Below are 22,194 nucleotides of genomic sequence, written 5' to 3'. Positions count from 1 at the left end.
CCGGTGGGGAGGGCCAGTCACACAGCCACATCTCGGGAGGCCTGAGAGGGGGCTGGTACCCTGCCTGAGCCTCTGGGGCTGAAAGAGCACCTGTGGGAGCGAGGGCTCGGGGGAGCCTGCACCTGCCTGAGGTCTGCCGGCTCCCGGCCTCGCTCTCTGCCTGAAGACCTAGCCCAAGGTGTCTCGGGGCCAGAGCCTCCTGGGGCCTCCCTCCTTGGCTTGCAGGTGCTGTCTTCCCCCCAGGTCCTACAGGTCACCCTCTGTGCGTCTGTGTCCTGATCTTCTGGTGAGGACACAGCCATGCCAGATCAGGGCCACCCTGGTGACCTCATGCTGCAGAGCCTGTCTCTGTGCAGTGACATTCTGAGGGGCTGGGGGTTAGGACTTCAGCACCAAGTGTGGAGGGTCACAGTGTCACCGATAGCAAGGTCCAAGCAAGACCCGCAGGGGTGCAGCCAGACCCAGCAGGCTATTACCTGCCAGAGCTCAGGAGGAACTAGTGTCCTACAAGGGTGCACTTGGGGGCTCAAGTTCATAGGCTTAACCAGGGGAGCAGGAGTTCCAGAGCTTAGATTTTCTAGCCCAAGTCCCAAAGTGTGGTAGCCATTTTGCACCTACCACAGGGCACCCGCTTCATGCAGAGGTGGGCTAACCGGCAGAACAGCCGGGGTGCTTGGGAAGGGCAGGAAGGAGGGTCTTGGGCATCTCTTCCAGGGGAGCCATTCTGTACATGAGGCCAGGCCAGAGCACAGGACACACATGTCCAGGAGGTGAGGGGTGTGTGTGTGGTGTGGTGTGCTTGTGTGTATATGCCTGTGGTGTGGGGGGCCTGTGTGTGAGATGTGGGATGTGTGTATTGTGTTTGTGTGTGAAGTGCGTGTGTGATGTGTGTTAGGTAGATGTGTGTGTGTGTGTGTGTGTGTGTGGTGTGAGGGGTGTGATGTTGGCATCTGAGACTTCTGGTGCCTGTGAGTGTGTGGTGTGTGTGTGAGAATATGCTGTGCTTGCTACTATTTGTGGGGCATGTGTGCATGTGTGTGGGTGTGTGCAGTGCACACCGGGCTCTGTGTGTGGGTGTGGTGTCTGGTGCCTGCCTGTGGGGTGTGTTTGTCACTACTTTGCAGAGGCAGTGAGCTGTCCTGTCTGCCTGGGGAGCAGTGGTCACTCATACACACCCCTCTCCTCCCAGGAGGAAGGTGCTGGCACCATCACATGGCCAGCCTGCTGGGCGCCATCATGGTCCCAGAGCCCTGTGGCCTCCGCCCCCCCCCCCCCCCGCATGACTGGAGTGCTCAGGCCCTGGTGGCCCTGGCACAGCTTCTCGAGGACTCCACCTGACCTCTGGCCTCACTGTCGGCAGCCCCCTAGAAGCCCCTGACCTATGCCACTCCCCGTGGAGTTTGAGGCTCTCCAGAGAGTCCCCTCCCCACCTTGGGGTCAGGGCAGAGATCAGGGCCAAGCTGCTCTGGGTGGAGGGTGGAGGTGCTGCCGGACACTGCTGGTCCCCAGGACCCCTGAGGGCTGGTGAATGCCCTGGGGATGGGGAGGCTGAGCAAGCCACGCCTCTAATGCAGGACCAGGGCCTGCTGCCCACTGGAAGTGGGCTGTGCACCCCACAAGGTGATGAGGTGACGGGAGAAGCCCGGGAGGCAGGCTGGAGAGGGGCCATCTCCCACTCCTGCTCCCGCAGAGCCCGCTGAAGAGAGGCCCTGGACACAGGAGAGAGGAAGGGACACTGGAGGCCCTTGGCAGAGCCAGCAGGAGCAGAGGCCACCCATTCCTCCCTCTGGGTGCTGACTCCCCGGCCCTCAGGGTTGCCCAATGCAGACAGCATGACCACCAGACGGCAAATTGCTGTGCCACCTGCTCTTTATTGGCTGCCATGGGCTGCATTCTCGTGGGTGACCGGAGTCCCCAGGAGAGGAACTACACAGAGGAAGGGTGCAGGAAGACGGTCTGAGAGGAGCAGGCTGCAGAGCCAGGGGCCCGCAGCACCCACGGCACCACAGGGAAGTGGGCTGGGCTGCCGAGGGGGCCGCCGAGGAGGCCACCGGTGTCCGGATCCATCCAGAGGGCTGGGCAAGGGCACCCTTGGGGCTGGTCACCCCCCCCTGCCCTCTGAGCAGAGCTGATGTCCCTCTGGAGAACAAGGTCCCATCTAGAGAAGTGTGTGATGCAATCACTCCCCTGGCGGGCAGGTGTTGGGCCTGGGACACCCTGAGGTCACGGCTCCAAGCTCCCGGCCACTCTCTCAAACCCTCATTCCTCTGAGAAGACGGGGGATGAAGGAAAGGAAAGGAAGGGAAGGCAGAGGCCTGTTCTGTGGTCCCCCCAGCTGGAGGGGTCAGGGGCCGAGGGGGGCAGCCGAGGCCGAGGCCTGCTTAGGACGAGGGTGCCGAGCTGGGCTTCTCCTCCCGCGACACGGGAATGGCTCTCTCGCTGTGGCCAGCATCCAGGCCAGACTGGACCTTGGGGCCTGAGAACGTCAGCATGCCGTCTGCAGACAGGGAGCAGGACAGGGCCGACTGGTCCACGTTGGAGGGCAGGCGGTAGCGGCGGTGGAACTCCCGGGAAATGTAGCCATGGTCATCCTGGGAAGAGGCCGGGGAGGGGCGGTCAGAAGCAGCAGGGCAGCTGCCATCCCCCACGCTGAGAAGGGCCCTCCCAGACCCCCTGAGGCAGGGGCTGAGCTGAAGAACTGGAGTGCCGCTGTCCAGACCTCCAGAGATGTATGGACTCATGTCCAGACTCTCTCCAGCCCTGGAATCTCGGCCCAGCCTGTTGGCCCCCTGACCTCCGAGAGAGGCCTTTGACGAGAGCAGAGCACAGCAGCTGGGACTGCCCAGGGCCCTCTCTGGCCTGGCGTTGGCCCCCAACGGGATGCCTCATGCCACTGGCCCGGCCTCTCCATCGGCTTTTCCCCTGAGGGTGACCCAGGAGGACTGCTCAGGCCGGGTCTCTCACTCCCACCTGACCGGGTCGGGAGCCGCGAGGCAGAAGGCCTTTGCTTCTGGATGCCCTGACCCCAGATTCAGCTCCTGGGCCCTGCTTCCTCCTCCAGGTGCAAAGACCTGAGAGCTGGGAACTGGACGAAGAGGGACTGGACAGGGAGGGGGCCTCCCCTAGCCAGGGCAGGGGGGGCAGCAGACAGGGAGCCCCCGGGGTCTCCATATGACCAGGAGTGGGCGCAGGGTGGTGACTGCAGGGGAGAAGCCCCCACTGCCCCCAGTACTAGCCATGGGATCCGGCAGGCAGGGGACCTCCTCAGGCTCTGGCCCTACCCTGGTTACCCTGAGATACTAAGTACAATGTTGAAAAGGGCCCCGGAGAGGTGACTCAGTGAACGTCCCTAAAGGCCAGCTGTACCGTCCTCACGGGCTCGCCCTCCAAAGAGAGGTTGTGAAAACCCGTGTTGGCTCAGAGGTGCCCACCACAGGCACTGCCCTTGCCCGGGTCCTTTCCAATCCCATCCTGTCGTGAAGACCCAGAGCAGCCCCGACAGCCGGGAGCAGCACCCAAGGCAAGGACTCAAGATGGAGCCGCAGGCCACATTCACACCGCTGCCCCGCCTGCTGGGCTCAGGGGGACAGTGCCCAGGGTCCCGCAGGCCTGCTGTGGGCAGGTGGAGGTGCTGTCCCGGGCGCGGAGCTCACCTGCCGCTCGTTGTGCTTGCCGTGGATCTCCACGAAGTCCTCCAGCACCTTCACCGTCAGGTCCTCGGGAGAGAAGTGCTTCACATCCAGGAGGATGACAAACTTGTCCCGGTCGGATCGGACCTGAAACCCAGACCCGCATGTGGAGCTCCCCAGAGGGCCACCAGCTCCAGGATGGAGCGGACACACCACCCAGAGCGATTGGCAGCTCTGGCACCGGCCACCGGAGCAGACACTGTGCTGGCCTCCTCCTCACAGGCCAGCAGAACGGAGTGCACAGGAGCCGGACTGCGGCACCCGGGCCAAGGGCAGCTGCGCCACTGACCCCAGACCTTAGGGGTAGGAGTGTTTGACCAGTGCTGGGCGATAGGTGGGCTGGCCGGTCCCTGGGGCGTCGCCGGGGGGTGTGGGTCCAGGTGAGCTAACTGGCTGTGGCTAATTGGCATGGCTGGCTGGCTGGTACACAAGTCTGCTGGCTGCTGATGGTCAGGGTGGCTGGTCACGGGCTGAATGGTTGTTTGGTGAGGGTCGGGGGCTCTTTAGGGTTGGAACGCTGGTTGCTCACGAGTCGGCATTTGGAATAAGGTGGCTGCCCCAGCTTCATCTGGGCTCCGTAAGCAGCCACCGGGCCCATCTTGCAGGTCCACCTGCTGCTGCAGCCTGCGCGGCACGCTGTCCGGCTCACAAAGCCCTCTGTCCCTTGCTCTCCCCTCCCTGGCCTGGCTCCTCGGCTCCCTCTGGCCACTCTGCTCCCGGGCGTGGTTGGTAGTGCCTGGCCTCTGGGAGCCTCCTCCTTTAGGAGGCCTCTGGGCCTGGACCTGCCCCAGCTCAGCAGGGAGAGGGAAGTGGCCTCAGGCCTTTCCTGGGCATGGCTGCGCACCGGTCAGAGGGCTGAGAGCCCAGTCTCTGAGCTTTGCCAGCAGCAAAAGGCAGCTGCTCTGCTGAAGTAACCCTCTCTCTGGGCCTCAGGCAGCACACCCTCCCGCACCTGCAGGGCCAGCGGGAAGACAGCCCGACCCGGGAAGCTCACACCACCCTCCGACTTGCCTTGGCGGGGTTGTTCTTGGGGTTTCCAGCATGTGGTTGGTGCATTACAAACCACATATGGGTCAAGAGCTGATGGGAGGAAAAGACAGCAGTTGGGCCTGGGTTGGCTTCCTACTCCAACCCTCCCCAGGGCGCCTCTGAAGGTGACGAGCCTGGGGGAGGCAGGACGGTGGCCTACAGCCACCACCTGCTCCGGGGAACAAGATGAGTGCACCAGGGGCAGCAGGTGGCCCCTGAGGAATCCCTAGCTGTCCTCTGCCCAGGCCGGGCCCTCCTCTGACCAGCCAGGAGAAGCCAGAGGCCCCAGGACCTTACCTCAGAGATGCCAGAGTCCAGCACTGTGCGGAAGAGGGACTGGCGGTAGTAGGGGCTGATGGTGGAAGACAGGAAGGGCAACAGGTCATACTCGAAGAGGCCCTCACCGAAGAACTGGTCGAACAGCCGGCTGGGGTAGAAGGGTCCCAGCGCACGCTTGAACCAGGGGTGCTGGATGGTGACGTCCATGTTCTGCTTCGGCACTGCGGGGACTGGAGGCTGGCGACAGGGCAGGGCAGAGGCCTCTGGGCAGCGCAGTGGGGAGCTGGGTGGCCAGCCCTCCCTATATACGCCTGGACAGAATGGAGGCATTAAAGGATTTCTCTGGAAATGCCTGAGCTCAGGAGGAAGGTTGCAGAGTCAGCAGAGCCCCGCGGGGGCCCCACGCCTGCTACCCCAACCCCAGAGGCACACGCTGCCCCAGCCCCAGAGCCCAGGCCTGAGCTGTCTGGGCACCTTGGGGCCACCAGGAGGACAGGTGCCCCCATGTTCACCACGGGGAGACTGTGGAAAGGTCATCTGTATGGGTCAGGGGCAGCACTGATTCTTGGCACACCTCTGTCCTGACTGTTCCTCACGGCGGCCCTTGGAGGGGAAGCTCATCGCTCTGCTTCACAGACAAGGAAACTGAGGCACAGAGGTTAGACAAGCTGTCCCCAAATCTCAGCTCCCAGGTGACAGCACGTCTCTCCAAAGCAGAATTACCTCTGTTGCTTCTTACTGGTCACAAAGATGAGGCCTCCTCACATAAAGCTCAGGAAGACAGGAAATAGAACAAGCCAGCCAAGCTTTGGGGTGCCGGCAGGAGCCCTGTTCAACTTCAGGCTCACTCCAAAGACCGTGGGCTTCCTGCAGGGGCCTGATTGAGCGTGTGGAGAGGGGACCTGCGTTCCAGGCCCTTCGCGCGGCTCACCCTCCATGGACATGGCCCCCTGCAAAGCCTGGAGCCTCAGCATGACCACACTGTGGTTGTAAACTGACCACCCATCACCAGGGTCACTGGCCACAGGGTCCTGCTGTTGGCAAGGCCTGGTGAGTACTCTGCTCCTGCCCGTGGCCCTCTCCAGTGACTCCCACTTTAAATGCTTCTAGAAGTTTCTTGACCTTGGGCAGCATTATACTTCTGCTTCCTACACCCCTACAGCAGAGGACAAAGCCTGCTCCCACAACCCGGGCTAGCTTTTGGCACGCGTGACCCAGACCGTGAGAAGCTGCCGGTTCCCCTTTGTGCCTCCTGCTTCCTGGCCCAGCTTCTAATCAGCGTCCAGTCCATGTTTGTGGAACAAACTCTAGCCCCAGGGCTCTCAGGATCTTTGCAAACTCTCTGGCCCACGGATTCAGAAGGTCATCAGATAATAGACACCCGGCCATCAGGATGGTACATCCAGGACAAAATTGGTGTTGCAAGTGGGGACCCAGGGCCTTTGCCATGCAGTGTGAACAGGTGGGGGCTTCAGTGAAGGGGGCCTCAGGTGGCCTGTTGGGCTGGGGTCACACCTGAGCGGTGGCAGGGGTATGGACAGGGTGGGGTGCCAGCTGCCTGTTCCTGGTGCAGAGGGTGGGGTGTGGGGGGCAGATGGAAACCTAGTGAGTCCTCCGGGGAGTGGCCAGTGGGGCCAGGCCCCAGGTCATGGCTGGGCGGAGCCGTCCTGTAGTCCCAGGCAAGGACAGAAGCGTTCTTTCTGTCTCCACTTAAACTCTGCTCAACACAGATGTTCTGTGCTCGTTTTGATTTTTTTCACGTTGCCTTTAGATAGGACTCACATCGGCAGCTACGGTGCTTGGCACCTCCCTGGCACTGGGCACAGAGAGAAGCATGTTGCTCTGCCTGCCTGCGCTGGCTCTGCCTGTGGGCGGTGAACAGCTGGGGCCCTCAGCAGGGATGGAGACAAGTGCCCCCTGATGCTGGCCTGAGCCTCGTCCCAAGGGCCACATGGCTCAGCTGCCGAGGGTAAGGCCAGGTCCTCTGGTCTCAGGTGCTCACACTCCCGTACCCCCACCCCTGTGGGCCGAGAGTCCTGGGGGCCCTGGGGCATGGAGGGCCAGACAAAGTCTTCAGGGTGAGCCAGGCCTGGGTCTGCACAACTGAACCAGGAAGATTGAGACGGGGGAGCTACAGCGCCAGGGCCCTCAGGGCCACGTCACACCTGCGTTCGGGGCCCTGTGTGAGTGTGCTGCAGCTGCCCTAGGAGGCGTCACAGACTTGGAAGCTTAAAACACACTAATGCATCATCTTGAGGTTCTGGAGGCCAGAAGTCTGCACTGTGTCTCGCTGAGCTAAAGCCAAGGAGAGCCCGGTGGTGCCTGTGCTGGACTTAGAAGAACAGGTGGGGGCTTCAGTGAAGCCGCCCTCCAGCTTCCTCTGACTGGCGGCTCTTCTCCCACCTTCAAGGGAGGCGTGGGTGGTCCGGTCTCCCATCACCCCTCTGGCTGTCGCTCTCCTGCCCCTGACCCTGGATGAGGCAGGATCATCTCCCTTAGGCCAGCAATCCAGGGAAACCAGCCTTCTTCCCTCTGCCAGGTAAGCAATAGACTAGCTCTGGGAACTGGGGCAGCGAGGCCTTGTTTCTCCTGCTAGCAAGGGAAGAGCGTGAGGTGTGGCCCAGGGCTGCCCTGGTCCTGTGTCCCTGGAGCACAGACTGGTGGGCTACTATACCACTAACCAAGAGGACCCAGGCCCACAGAAAGGCCAGTGGTGAGGGTCAACACGGAGCCTCTGACTGTACTCAACCTGAACCTCAGTTGGCTATCATCAGGGGCTCCTGTTTCTTCTCCAGCCCACTGGCCTGGGTCCTGCAGGCCTCGGTCTGCTGCTTGAGAGCACCTTCATTCCTGCACAGACTCTAGCTGAGCCCTGTCCACACTATACACTGTCAGGCAAAGCCTGCTCTGTGGAGCCGACGGTCTAGAGGGTGAGACAAAGAAGCAGGTGGCATCCAGAGCTCAGCAGGGACAGAGCAGGACCAGGGGGGAGACCCTGGGGCTCTTCCAGCAGACACGCTTGCAGTGTCCCCACCCACCCTGGGTCTGGGCCAGGCCCCTGGCTGTGGGCCTGGGTTCCTTCTAGAAATCAGGGTGAAGATGCCCACTACAGTTGGGGTGTCAAATGTCCCCCAAGGCCCCTGTGTCTTCAGGGAGGCCCTCCTGCGAGGCGGTGGAGCCGTGGCGGGGGGTCTTTAGGTCACTGACAGTGCCCCTGAAGAGGACTGTGGAACCGTGTCCCTTCCTCTCTCTCCTGCTTCCTGGATCATGAGGTGGGCTCCACCATGCACCCGCCATGGTGTGCTGCCCCCCGCCAGAGACCCAAAGCTATGAGGCCACCTGTCCTGGACTGGACCCTCCAGAACCACGGGCCCAAATAAACCTTTCCCAAGTTACCTGCCTGACGCTTGTTGCTCTAGTGACAGAAAGCCACCTAACAAACACTACTTCAAAGCCATCAAGTATAGCGGCAGGTCCAGCCACAAAGGTGCCGTGTCTGGGAACTGAAGGTCAGGTTCTTCTCATTACTCCACGTCCTGCCCATCTAAACCACACAGACCAGCCCTCGCCGTCGGGGGCCTAAGTTGTACACATCACACACACAGCAGGCGACCCTCACGATTGGAGCACACCCTCTGGGGTGCTGTGAACACCGACTGAGCAAACACAGCAGAGACTCAGCCCCTGCCACAGGGGAAAGCCGAGGTCACGCTCCTGCGAGGCCCTGATCCACCAAGACAGAGCCTAGCTTCGTGCGTCTCTGATGACACCTGATTTCTTATGTGTCGCTGATCCATGAATATTGACTGCTCTGACAGCACCATGAGGCAGCCTGACTGAGACTTCTTTACGCATGCGTTTTCTCCATAAGAAACGTCACAGCTTCCTCGTGTGCAGGACAAGGATAGCACTTCAGCACTGTACTTAGGGCACTGAAACAGCAAAATCACCAAAACCAAACAAACAAACACAAAAATGCAAAACACACAGCACTAAAGACACCTCAAAAGGACACAAGCTGACTTGTCAGCCTCAGCTGGGAACACGCGTCCTGGGGGGAGACTCGGCCACTCGGCACCGATCTTGGAGGGCAGGTACACTTGAGCAAGTGTGTGTGATTGTGAGAGCAAGCAGGCACCGTGGACTGAACTGGATCCCCAAATTCTCACGCTACGTCCTCGCCCCAGGGCCTCTGAAGGTGACTTATTTGGAGACGGGACTTTGAACTGAGGTAAGACGAGGTCATGTGGTGGAGCTGACTCCAATCTGTGTCCTCACAGTGGAAGTCTGGACACAAGAGAGACACCAGGAATACAGGAACGCAGGGAAAGACCACGTGGGGACTCAGCAACAAGACGCCCTGCCAGCCATGCGGAGCGGCCTCACGAGGAACCTGCCCTCTCACGTCTTCACCTTGGACTTTTAGCCTTCAGAACAATAAAAAATAAAGTTCTGCTTAAGCCGACCGCTCTGTAGCACCCTGGGCCCCTCATCTGAGGTTGGGCTTTCTGTCATTTCAACTGCTTGCAGTCAGTCATGGTCCAAAAATATTAAATGAAAAATTCCAGAAATAAGCAATTCATGAGTGAAAAATGCACACTGTTCTGGGCAGCATGAGGAAACCTCTCGCCTGCTCCATCTGCTCCCTCCTGACCCAGGGTGGAGGAGGGGCCAAAGGCCCAGGGACCAGGCAGGGGGTGTCGCTGTCAGGGAAGGACCCCACTGATGTGGGTGGGTGGTGTGTGTCTATGGCGTGTGCATGCTTTGTGCATCTGTGTGTGGCATGTGTGGTGTGTGTATGGGGTGTGTGTGGTGTCATGTGTCTGTGTTGTATGCGGTAGTGTGTGCATATCTGTGCACGTGGCATACGTGGCGCATGTGTATAGTGTGTGTGTCTGTGATGTGTGTGTCTGATGTGTGTGTGATTGTGTGTGTCGCACGTACTGGGTGTGTGACTGTGTGCATGTGGTGTGTATATTGTGTGCATGTCATGTGTGTGTTTTGTGTGTGTGGTTGTGTGTGACGGTGTCTGATGGAGGACAGCCGTGACCTCGGGGTCTTTTCTCTGCTATCCAGAGACCTGTGGCCCTGCCCAGGCAGGCGGGCGCTGAGTGCTGCTGTGGTCCCTGCATTGTCCCCACGGTTTTCTCCTGTCCTCAGCATTCACACTTCCTGCGCCCGCTCGGCGCCAGCCTCCCCCCCACACAAAGGCCACACTGACTTAGGCAGAGGATTCCCAGAGCCAGCAGTCTGCCGCGCGGCCACAAAGCCCCAGCACTCCAGGGCCCCCGGCTCACGCTCAAATCCCCGCCCCCGCCCAGGGTGAGGGGCATTGTTGTGATCAGCAGGAATGCGCCCAGCTAAGCCCTGGCCCCAGCTCCTCCCAGTCAGCGGGTCAGACAGGACCTGGGATGCTGCAGACCCCACCACACCCCAGAAAGGAGCAAGAGGCCCATTCACTTCAGCCCCTCAGGAATGCGGCCTCTGGGCTGGGTGCAAGGGGAGACCCCACAGAGCTCTGAAGGTGGCACCAGGTGATGTGGCCCTCTTTGGGATTCAGAGACAAAGCCCATCCCTGCCAACACACGAGGTCACAAAAAACACGCCGCTTCCAGCCCTCCCTCCTGCTTGCCTACACCTAGCGTCGTGGACAGTTTGGCCACGGAAGTGAAGAGCTGTCTTGTCAGGCTTATTTTCATTACAAAAGTGCTCACACAGTCTCCAAAGTAGAAAGAAACAACAGTACAGGAGGCGCTCTGGAGGCATCTACAGGTTCAATCATCAGGATAATTCGGCCCCCATTGCTGGTCTCCACCCAGGATTGAAGTGTTTTAAAGCAAAGTGCAGACAAAGCCCTTGCCCCCCACAGATTTGAGGTTCTTCTCTGAACAACAGGCACAAATTCCACTTCCCAGTTGGCAAGATCTATGAGAACTTGACACCCTCTCAACACTAGACACTACCTAAATCTCCCTCCTCATTTCAAATGCATCCTTTTTCAATTTTTAGAATCATGACCCCCCACAAAAAACTTCGTTCACGGCTATCACTGCTCCGCAGACCCCCCCTCAGGCTTCTCTGCATTACTGAAAGGCTGCCCGTGGTTCCTTCCACCCGCAGATGGAGCACAGGGCACGAATTGATTCTCTCACGGGAGACAGATCTTGCATCAAGGCAACCAGCCCAGCTTAATGGTTGTCTTAGTCTAGGCTGTCCCCAAACTGAGCCTGGACCAAGGCTCAGGTGTTGCCCTTCACTGGGAGGTTGGCAGCTGACCCGAGGGTAGAGTTAACTGAGGAGGCTGAGGGTGCAAGGACTCAGTGGTGCCGCGCGCTGCCTGCCACTCCAGAGCACTGCTGGCTGCCACTTCCTCCCACAGCCAGACCTGGGTCACAGCCACGGAGCAATGACCTCCCCAGCTTTCTGATTCTCCCCTGGGGTCCAGAACCCTCTGGATCAGACAGGTCAGCCTGAGGCTGAGGCTCTGCTGGGCCGGTGGGTGTTTGGTGGACAGTGGGCGCAGCGGGTTCTGGGTGCTCAGGAGTTCGCCCCTGAGCTCCGGCATGTTGTGCAGAGCTGAGCAGTGGCCCCACACAGGGGCTGCGACTCTGCCCGGTCAACACTTCAGCTGACAGCATGGAGCGAGGCTGACTGAAGGTTCGTCATGTTTGTCCCCACCCAAGAGGTTGCAGTGCTCAGGGCCTGGGCTTCTTCGACTTTCAAAGGCACCAACAATTCCTGAGGAAATGATGTAAAGGAGTTTGAGGACCTTCAGAAAACTGCATACCAAGTGAAGCAGGCACCCCTAGTTCAGGTAGTCTCCTACCTGGAGTGTGCACTGGGGACATGCCTGACAACACATGTCCCCAAGGTTGCTGCTGTTCCAGGAATGGACCTGCTTCTCCCCACAAAGCTCCCCAGTCAGGTCAGCTAGGGGCCAGTATGTAGGGGCAGCAGCTAAGGCTCCACAGGAGCAATGGCAGGACATTCCTGGAACCACAGGTGGAGCACAGGGGCCCATCCCAGCACCTGACGTCCTGCCCAAGGTCTCAGCGTGCCTTCCTGCAAAAACTGCCTGCTGCCAGTCCCGCGAGTGAGATCTGCAGGCCCTGGCCCGCCCACCTCTGGCTTCTCCTCAGGCATCGCAGAGAGCCACCTTGGTTATAGCAGCCTGGAAGCATTGGTCCCCAGGCTAAGGGCCAAGCCTGGCAGTGGACCATGTATGCACGCCGATGCCAGGTGTTGGTGACAGAGGAAACACACCCAGGGACAGGTGTGCAAAGTTCCCCGGACTCAACAGCTGGCTTGCTGTCAAGGCTGGATGGACAGCTCCCAGGGTGAGGAAGCGCTGGCTTGCCTTGGCACACTTCTCAAGCTGCTGGCCCAGCTTTTGCTGCTAGCACCCGCTGGGAAGCTGCCTGAAGGAGGGCTGGGCTAAGGTCTGCTGTGCCCACCTGGCATTTTGGCTCCAGCTCTGGCCGGCCATGTCCTTGCCCCCAGGGCTCCTGATTGCTGCAATGGGAGGACCCCGAGAATCCATGATGGTTCTTGGCAAAAGGCTGAACCCAAAGGTATACAAAACTCCAGCTAGACTCCACAGTAAATGCTGCAGCAGGGAGAGGATCGAGGGGCCCAGGGAGCCAGCAGAGACAGCCAGAATGGCAGCCGGCCTCTGTCGGTGCCTCAGAATCCCAGGGGATCCCCTTAAAATGCAGCCCTTGAGTCAGGGGCTCCGGGTCAGGCTGAGATTCTGTGTCCAAAAAGCCCTCAGGAGATCCTAATCCTGGGGTCAGTTGAGCACCATGCTCAGAAAGGGCCAGTGGGAAAACCGACCCAAATCCAATGAGTTCTGGGTGTGGGGAGAGAAAGGAGAAGGCTCCTGCAAAGGCTTCAAGACCTACTACCAATGCCAGCTGTGGGCCTCCTCACTGGGAAAAGGTTTTTCTTAAACAACTGGAAAAATCTGGACACAGACACACACACACACACACACAGACACACACTTTTTCTTTGTAAGTTACCGCTGGTTTTGTCAGCTATGGTGATGGCAGAGTTGTATAGATGATCCTGTAAGAAAATTTACTTTCTAGACGAATATCTGAGGCAGGTTGGAGTGGAATGGCATGGTGTCCAGAGTTTAAACTGCTTCGGGGGGCAGTAAGGTAACAGGATAGCTGCTGTGAATACAGGTCTTTTGAGGACCACTGAATGTGCATGGTGGCTGGACAGGGCATCACTGTGCTATCTGCTCCTCATGGAATTGGGTTTTGGTCTCCAAAGATGAGGCTGCTCCATACAAGACATTTACAAACAGCCTCTTTTACATCCCTCTCCGTTTCCTGAATGTCAGTGCGTGGGCCTCTGTGTCCCTCCAGGCCCACTGGATTAGACAACAAAATAGATATGCCACTGCTTCATGTATGTTTTAAAGAAACTGCCAGTAGCAGACCGTGATCCTGGTTCTGTGGCACCTACGATGTCAGGCTTGAGTGAGAGGTGTCAGCCTGACTGGGACATCAGGACTTGGAATCTGCAGGTCCGCTACGTCTGACTTCCATTCTAGTTCTCTTGACCTCTTGGGAAGCCTGGGCTCACCCTGGGAGAAGTGCTGAATAATTACCTCCCGGCTGCAGGAGGGAGGGACTGGCCTGTCATCTTGCCACCTCAAAACAGGAGCTTCACGCCCCCTAGTGTCCACTGCCACAGCAAGTGGGGGCTTCTGGTTCCAGGATGAAAGACAGTTCTTTCAAAAATGTAACCCCAGAGACGGTAAAAGTCTGAAATTTGCAAATTCTATCCACAACTATTGTTTCACAAATACTCGCACTGCTCCTAAGAGTTGGCATATCTGAAACCAGGTTTCAACAGCCATGGAACTAAAGTGATGTCAGGACACAGGGTTACCAGACTACAACAGCACAGCCCACTTGAGGCAGCAGCTCCGCTTCTGGTAATGTATCTCGCAAGTACATGGTGCAGGTAACGGCAGAAGGCTGCTTACAGGAGCTGTGTTGGTGTTCGCAGACAGCAGACACTATCAGGATACGTGGGTGCTTTGGATATGAGGTGTCCCCAGAGTCCCCATGTTAATGCCAGCATGGTCAGGTGGAATGTTAGATTATGAGACTGTGAACTGTTAGTTCATCCGAGTTTGAATAGACTGACTGGGTGGTAATTGTAGGGGCATGGCTGGAGGAGGGGGTCACTCCCTGCAACCCCTTCCCCTTCTCTGTTTCCCAACTGTCATATCCTGAGCAGCATTCTTCTGCCATGTCTTGGTCAGCCTCATCTTGGGCCCAGAGTAAGGGGGTCAGCCAACCATGAACCGAACCTCTGAAAATACGAACCCCAAATAAACTTCCTCTGCTAAGTTGTCCTGGGCAGGTCTTTTGATCATAGCAACAAAAAGCTGACTAACATAAAGTGTTGGGGGCTTTGGGCTTTTTCACATCCGAAGCATAACATTCCACCTGTGGCCCATAAGAGCTCATGCCCATCTCACGATACCAAATGCATTTAGTCCATCTCCACGAGTATCCATGGTCTTAACAGTCCCAGCATTGCCCAAAAGTCCAAGTCCAAAGGCAAAGACTCAAGGCAAGCTCTTACTTGTGAGACCCTGTAAAAATTTTAGAATTCCATGTATCCAAAATGCAATGACACAGAGTACACATTCGCAATCCAGAGAGAAGGAAAGGGGCCTAGAGAGGGGATGGGACCAAAGCAAGACTGAAACCCAGCCACGCAAACAAGTCCTATACCTCCGCATTTGGCATCTGGGGTTCATGGCACCCAGGTATAATCTCCAAAGGGCCTGGGCAGTCCTGACCCTTTGCCCTTGCTAGTTGCAGCCCACGTGGCCTCTCTCTCAGCCTGGCAGCTGACGTGGGCAGGCAGTCCATGATATGGCATCTCCTTATCCTGGGGGTCTCCACTAGAGCTTTGGCTTCCTTCCCACAGCCTCACACATTGCCCTCGCAGGGGCAGCCCATAGGGATTCCAACCGCATTATACTTTGTCTGGACTCCCAGGCCTTCCTTTGAAACATTGGTGGAAGATTCCATGACCCCCTAAATCCAGCATCCTGCATTTCTGCAGAACTAGCATTACGTGAATGATGCTAAGTTCTGTCACCAGCTCGAGCAGTAGCCAGGCCCCCTTGGACCATGGCTGCAGCAGCCTCTGAATGCCCCAGCAGCTGAGCATGGTGAGACAAATCCTGGGGAAGCGGCTTCCTAGCACCCTTGTGCAAGCAGGGTGCCACCATGGTTTGTTAGAGGAATTTTCATTTTACACACTAGAGCCTGCAATGGATATCAACTTTCAAATTCTTGAGCTGCCTCACGACATCTTTTCTATTGCCTCTGTGAAAACTACCTAGCTTCTCTTCAGTGGTAGTAAACTTCAAAAGCTATAACTTCCTTGGCCCTGATTTTACATATGCTTCTCTGGCCAAACCACACACTTTTTCAATCCTTTCTTTCTGCTTTCTGCTCCTGATTCTAACAGTAAACCTGGCTAAGAGCTGGCAGTCATACCCATGCCACCATCTGAATGCTGCGTAGCCTTGGGATTTCCTCTGCCAGAATAAGTCCGTCACCTTTAAATTTGGCCTCACACCATTCTCAGCACATGGGGAGAATGTAGACAAGCACTTTGCCAGAATGTAATACTTATGCCCTCTAGCCCAATTCCAAGTTGTTCCCTCTGAGACCTCATGAGCACAGTCTTTACTGTCCACATTCCCCACATTCCACATTCTTGTCTTCTAAACTTCTGCCAGAATTGCCAATAAGCTCTGCTTACAACATTCTAAGACTTATCTAGCCCATACCTCCAAACTTTCCAATTTCCTCCCACAGACCAGTTCCAAAGGCTTCTGAATCACATAGTTGGGTAGTCATAGCAATGGTCTCACTTCTGGTATCAACTTCTGTTAGTCAGTTTTTTTGTTTCTGTGACTAAAATACCGAACAAGAACAACTTTGAGGAGAAAAAAATTGATTTTGATTCATGGTTTCAGAGGTCTCAGTTCATGGTCAGTCAATTCTGGGCCTGAGGTGAGGCGGTCCCTCATGGCAGAAGGGTGTGGCAGAGCTGGTCAGTTCTTGGTGGCCAGGAAGCAGACAGAGAGTGGGAGGAGCCAGGCAAAAAACATAGTCCCCAAGGCATGCCCCCAGTGACCCACTTCCTGGGCCACATCTCACCTGCCTATATAGTTACCCCCAGTAATCCATTCAGGTGATTAATCCATCAAGTGAATCAATCCACTGGTTAGGTTACAGCTCTCATAATCTGATCATTTTACCTCCTGCAGTTGGGGAGGACAGCTCATATCCCAACCACAACACTAGGTAAAGATCAGGGCACTAGATTCTGCTGCATGGAATATTCTTCAACCACTTAAAGACAAAGTCCACAAATTCATGTTCAAAACATCATTATTCACAGGAACCAAAAGATTGAAATTATCCAAATGTCAATCAATGGTATAAACCAAATGTGGTCTACGCAAACAGTGGAATACTATTTAACCTTGAAAACAAGGAAATCATGACACGGGTACAACATGAATGAAGCTTAAGGACATTTTCCTTAGTGAAATCAGCCAGACACAAATAGACACACACTGTAAAACTCCCCTTATATGAGGAATTTAAAAGAATTCAAATCAATAGAGACAAAAATTAAAATGGTGATTGCCAGGGGCTGGGGGAAACTGTGAGTTAGTGTTTATTGGGGACAGAGTTTCAGTTTTGCAAAATGAAATAAGTCCCAGAGATGAAGGTGGTGATGGCTGCACAACAGTGTGAATGTGCTTGCTACCTCTGAACTGTGCATCTGGAAAGTGCTAGTACTATGCTGAGCTGGTGATACACACACATGACCCCACCCACTAGGGAAGCAAGTTCAAGGCTAGCCCCAGCAACTTTAGTGAGACCTTGTCTCAAAAATAAAAAGGACTGGGGATGTCGGTCAGTGACTATGCACCCCTGGGTTCAATCTTCAGTATCCCACCCCCAAAAGTTGTGAGTTTTGCAAATTTTAGGTTATATATATATTTTTTTCCACAATAAAAAGTGAGGACATTCTTCACATTGTGATATACATTACATAAAACTAATGTAGAGAATAATGTGTATGGTATGCTAACATGACCAAACATAAAACCTACAATCAACTGTTTATAACTACATAAAATGACTCTGGGTCCCCCATGAAACTGGCAGTACTGGCCACTCTTCCTGGGGACTGCAGGAGGCTGGATACAGAGCTGGCAGGGGATTTCTCCATTTTGAATTTCAACCCATGAGTATGTACTAACCACATGTAAAATAAGACATTAAAATAAAAACACAAAGCATAAGAACACACACACACACACACACACACAAAGCATAACCACCTTTATAGAAAGCTGTAATGTGGGTCACCTGTGTGTGCTGACCACGCTGCCTGCTGGAATAGAGCCACTGATCAATCCCATTCTTCACATGGATGTCCATCAGTGTCTTAGCCCATTTTCTGCAGCTATAACAGAATTTCAGAGATTGGGTGATTTATAAAGAACACAGATTTGTTTGGCCCACCATTCATTCTTAAGGTTGGAAGTATAAGAGAACAGTGGTAGTATCTGATGAGGGCCTTGGTGCTGCCTCATCCCATGGTGGAAGGCAGATGGGCAAGAGAGGGTGAGAGTGAGACAGAAAGCAAGAGAGGGCCAATCTTGCTTCCATCAGGGAATTTATCCCATGACAACTAGCCCACTCCCAGGATAACAGTGTTCATCCATTTACAAGGCAGTGTCCTAGTGATCTACTCAACTCTGAAGGGCCTCTCCTCCAACACACTGCACTGGGGACTCTGCTTTAATGCATGGGACTTTGTACATTAAGACTACAGCAACTAACCAAGTGCAGTGGTGCACACCTATAATCCCTGTGACTTGGGAGACTGAGGCAGGAGGATCGCAAGTTCAAAGCCAGCCTTAACAATTAGGCGAAGCCCTAAGCAATTTAGTGAGACCCTGATCAAAACAAAAACATTTTTTAAAGGGTTAAGTGTAGGGAGCCAGTCTGAATGATTCACATTCTCTTTCCCTGAGCCAGAGAGGCTCTGACCACCACTACATAGTGACCTGGACATTGCCCTGGTCCTGGAGATTGAGGATGCATCTTCAGATGTAGGCATGTTGCCCCATGGATTGAGCTATACTCACCTGTTCCTTTGTGATATTTTACCCCCTTGCCCTGTTTGGGATAGAATATTCCACGGAAACTCCCTTTGTGTGTCCCCTTCTCTTGCTCTGCCTTTGGGTGTGGCCTTCCTAGATGTCAGTCAACCTGCTGACAGCAGACATCATGAAGCTAGACTCAGCCCCCTGAAACCTGACCCCTGGCCTCATTTAATGGCTTCTTCTCAATAAAAAGGGTCAGCACACACTCGCTCTCTCTTTTTCTGTGGACCCTTAAGGTCAGAGGAGCCATCACAGGAACCCCAAAAAAAGGTATCTCTGTCTTTTGTGTGGTTATTTCGTGCAGCCCAGTTCCCCTGGAGTGACCCTGAGTGTTGACAGCTAAGGATGTGGCTCAGTAGTTAAGTACCTCTGTACCAAAAAAGAAAAAAATCCCAGCAACTAGCTTACACCAGCCCCCAAACCTAACAAGGAACCGCCACCAGACCACCTTGGCTGCTGAGGTCCTCTGAGTGCCCAGGTCCTCTGCACAGCTCTCAGTGTAGCCTGAGCTCAGCTCATTCCAATTCCTGCTTGTCTTTGCTCCTCTCTTGGACATGGGCTCCCTGCAGGCAGGGACCTGGCCTTACCAGGGCCTTGAGTGGCATGTGACTCCCAGGAGATGCTCCTAAGCGTGTGATGAAGAGGCAAAGACTGGAGGACTGGAATCTCCCAGGACCCACACCCAGCAGCTTCCCTTCCTAGAGCACCACAGCTCATTCACCACCTGCCCCGCACACGCCTGTGGGGTTTTGCTTGGTCCATTAACGGGCTGATCCTGACTTCTGCCCTTTCTCCCACGTTGTCAGGCACACCTTCCCTCCACAGAGGAAGGCAAGCCCTCCCTTCTTGCTCTGTGAGACTTTGTGCTGTAGGACGTGTGCCACCAGCACGTGCACACACCTTTTCTTCTCTTCTCCTTTGCACATGAAATGAGAGAGTAGACACACTAAGCTGGCTTTGCAGCAGAAAACATCTCTGGCCAGAATAAACACTGCAGGGACCAAGCAGCCTCTCTGCCTCCAAGAGGTCATCCCTACCCAGGTGAGGGAATCCATGGCTGACAGTAGCATCCAGCTGGCTCTGGATGTCAGCTTCAGGAACTTTTAGCACCTGAGCCACTTCCCTCTGGCCCAGCTGACACACACAGCAATTGCAGGTACCAGTCAACTGGAGCCTGCCACCATTACAGTGACGGAGCTAGTCTTCAGTCCTAGCTGGGTGGCTGGCCCACTGGCGGCTGGGCACCCTCACGCATCTGCAGTCAGCAGCAGGTGGGCCTGTGGCCATGGGCAGCCTCAGTGCAGGAGGCCCTCATGGGCAAACACCTGGGCCCAGGCCCCTTACACAGCAGCTGGAAGTTCTGAGAGAGAAAGACCACAACACTTTGGCAGCCCAGGCTCATAACTGGACCAGTCATGTTCACCACACTCCACTACATTGGACATTGCCCAGCCCAAAGAGGACACTACCACCACCATCAGGAGAGCTGCACAGTCACATTCCTAAGGAGCAAGGAAACAGTAGGAGTGCAATTAAAGCCACTTTGCAAACAAAATATCCAAATACACCATCCAGAGCCCAGTTAACACATAGGAGCAAACATTGTGGCTCAATGGCAGGCCCTTGACCTATCACACATGAGGCCCCGGGTTCAGCCCTCAGTACTGGGGAAAAAAATAAAAGGAGAAAATACACATTGCACAACCCTCAACTGGGGTCTAGATCAGGACCCCCAAATTAAATACATTAATATTTCTACAACCAAATTCATCACTGCTAAGTGGGATAAATACCTCATAAATAGTACTACAGCATGTTTCTGATTTATATAGGTAAAAAAGTGATTGATAAATACCAGATAATACACACTGTAAACGTTCTACTACTTCTCATTCCCAAGGAAAAGGTGGTCCAGGAAACTTCAACTCTACATAGGTTCCAGTGAAGCTGCATGCCTGTGTGTGAGCATGCGGAGGGCCATGTCTGGTCTGGGGTCTTGGGAAGGACTGGCAGTGTCATATGCTGTGGTCAGATTTAGAGGTAGCATTGAACCAGCTGTGGTGGAGCCCCAAGTCCTGACCTCAGTACAGAGACCCCAGTTGCCAGGCCCATGACGGAGCCTTCTCCTTTACCTACTGATCCAGATCGCTGAGAAGTGTCCCTGAAACTAGCAAAGAGCAGGTAACATGTGATGACCATACAGTCTGCAGGATCCCCAGCATCTGCAATGTCTCCCCCATTCTAGAAATTTCTCCATCAAGGGAAGAAGGCAGAGGGCTTCATCACCATGTGGGATGTTTCCTCCTGTTTTATGACTTTGGGGTCAACAATGAGGTCTGCTGTTGCCTCCTTCTGCCACTGGACCGTTCAGTTTCAAGAACTGTTTGAGGTCACAGGCTGAGCACACTAGCAGAGCTCTGTGCTCTGGAATGTCTTGTTTCACCACCAAGTCTTGGAGCATTTTTATCTCTACCCCTCATCCCTGGTGCTGGGGGTGCCAAGGGAGCACTCCTCCCCTGAGATACACCCCAGCCACAGAACATGTGTGGGAAGCCCTGGTCACTGTTAATGGTATGACCCCTACCCCGAAAAAAGCATTTATGTTTGATCTTCATGGAGTGTAAGACTCCTTTCCAAATGAGAAGTAAATGCCAGATTCAGGACCATCTGAAAGACAATCAGGAAGAGAAGTGTGAAGGGCTGGGCCGAATGACAAACTGCTTCCTCTCTCCTGGGCCAGCTTATCTGCACTGAATCCAGGGCACTGACGCCAGGGATTGCCAAGTAGGCAGAGAGTAGTTCTCAGGTGTTCCTCTGCATAACAGGGAAAGGGGTGCCTGCCCACGCACACCTGCCCACGCACACCTGCCCACGCACACCTGCGGCTGCTCCCTCACCAGCATGGCCCCGCCTTCCTGGAAACCAGCACAGCCAAGCTGCCGCCTCAGCTCCAGGCACTAGTTCAGACCACAGTTTTCATGGGACCTGATTTCAGAAAAGTCCATCCGTGTGATTTTCGGCTGTTCCTTGAAGAGAAGCTTGTGGGAGACTCAGCTCTGCAGACGGTTTCACACCTTGGCACTTGTTGAATATTCATGCTCACCTTTAAAGCGCAGCTCCTCCGCGCAGTCCAGCTGGTTTCACCCCCCCACACTGTGCACCTCCATCGCCAGCTCCTCCATCCACTCCTGGCAAAGTCCCCGTGTACACTGGGTTCTCTGTTTCCATGGTTCTTGGTCATCATGTTGCTGTAACCCTCAACGACTTGTCTTCTGATTTCCTAAGACCGGGGCGGGGCTTCCCAACTTCAATGCGACTTTCTGCCCCATTATAAGGACAGTGCTTCTATGTGCCCTTCTCACAGTGAGCAATGGGGTGCATTTAACTCTTCTATGTATTCAAAGTGCAATTAGAATTGCCAAAGGACAAGTCAGCTTTTTAAATTAAAACACGCATGTCATACTAAAACAGCAGCGGCACCTGACCAGACAGGGATGCTACCAACACCTTAGGGCGGGTCAGTTTTTGCAGCAAATTGAATTTTGGAATCAAATTTACAGGTGGACAAAATCTTTCTGCTTCCAGAGCTTTCTGCATTTTGGAATCACAGAGAAGGGGCCATAAACCTGTTCTATCAGAAATCAGAATAAAAAGAACGAAGATCTTCAGGTACCTAGAATCCAGCAAGAGAGAGATGACCATGTGCAGCAGAGCACTGTTGACCTATGACAGAGAGCTGGAATTGCAGGAGCACCTCTTGGGTGCTCAGCTCAGAACACTCTTCAAGGCAGGTGCAGCTGACGCGACCCCCCAACAGAGAAGATCACAGCCAAGGTCCCAGGAGATAGGCCAAAGCAAGCTTCACCCCCACAAGTAAGCAGGGAAGGCTGTGAGAACCCAAAATGAGCCACTCACCTGAGAGGTTCCTGGGGAGACCTCAGGCCAAAGTGTCTTGTTGAA

At 55.1% G+C, this 22,194-nt stretch overlaps 1 protein-coding gene and 1 long non-coding RNA gene across 4 annotated transcripts; one reads left to right on the top strand and one right to left on the bottom strand.

Moving 5' to 3' along the window:
• Positions 1–1,851: 1,851 nt before the first annotated feature.
• On the bottom strand, positions 1,852–21,436 carry Cryaa (crystallin alpha A). 3 transcript variants are annotated; one of them, XM_046439243.1, is made up of 4 exons: positions 21,338–21,436; positions 5,016–5,308; positions 3,654–3,776; positions 1,852–2,591 (listed from the first exon to the last, which is right to left on the bottom strand). In XM_046439243.1, exons 2-4 carry the CDS (start codon positions 5,202–5,204, stop codon positions 2,382–2,384), a joined length of 522 nt encoding a protein of 173 aa, XP_046295199.1. In that variant the 5' UTR covers positions 5,205–5,308; positions 21,338–21,436; the 3' UTR covers positions 1,852–2,381. The 3 variants fall into 3 exon arrangements, with proteins under 3 accessions (XP_046295199.1, XP_046295200.1, XP_046295198.1); XM_046439244.2 differs by lacking the exon at positions 21,338–21,436 and adding an exon at positions 4,689–4,769 and having other exon boundaries at positions 5,016–5,577; XM_046439242.2 differs by lacking the exon at positions 21,338–21,436 and having other exon boundaries at positions 5,016–5,563.
• LOC124089246 (uncharacterized) lies at positions 6,599–9,462 on the top strand. The gene is made up of 2 exons (XR_006850675.1): positions 6,599–7,536; positions 9,278–9,462. It is a non-coding gene; the product is annotated as an uncharacterized LOC124089246 (long non-coding RNA).
• Positions 21,437–22,194: the final 758 nt, after the last annotated feature.

Source organism: Marmota monax, unplaced genomic scaffold, assembly GCF_021218885.2.
Source record: "Marmota monax isolate L192 unplaced genomic scaffold, Marmota_monax_Labrador192_F-V1.1 WCK01_AAM20220418_F8-fsc00125, whole genome shotgun sequence".
Lineage (NCBI taxonomy): Eukaryota > Metazoa > Chordata > Mammalia > Rodentia > Sciuridae > Marmota > Marmota monax.
Note: the sequence above shows the minus strand (reverse complement) of the source record. Positions and strands in the feature narration are given on the sequence as shown.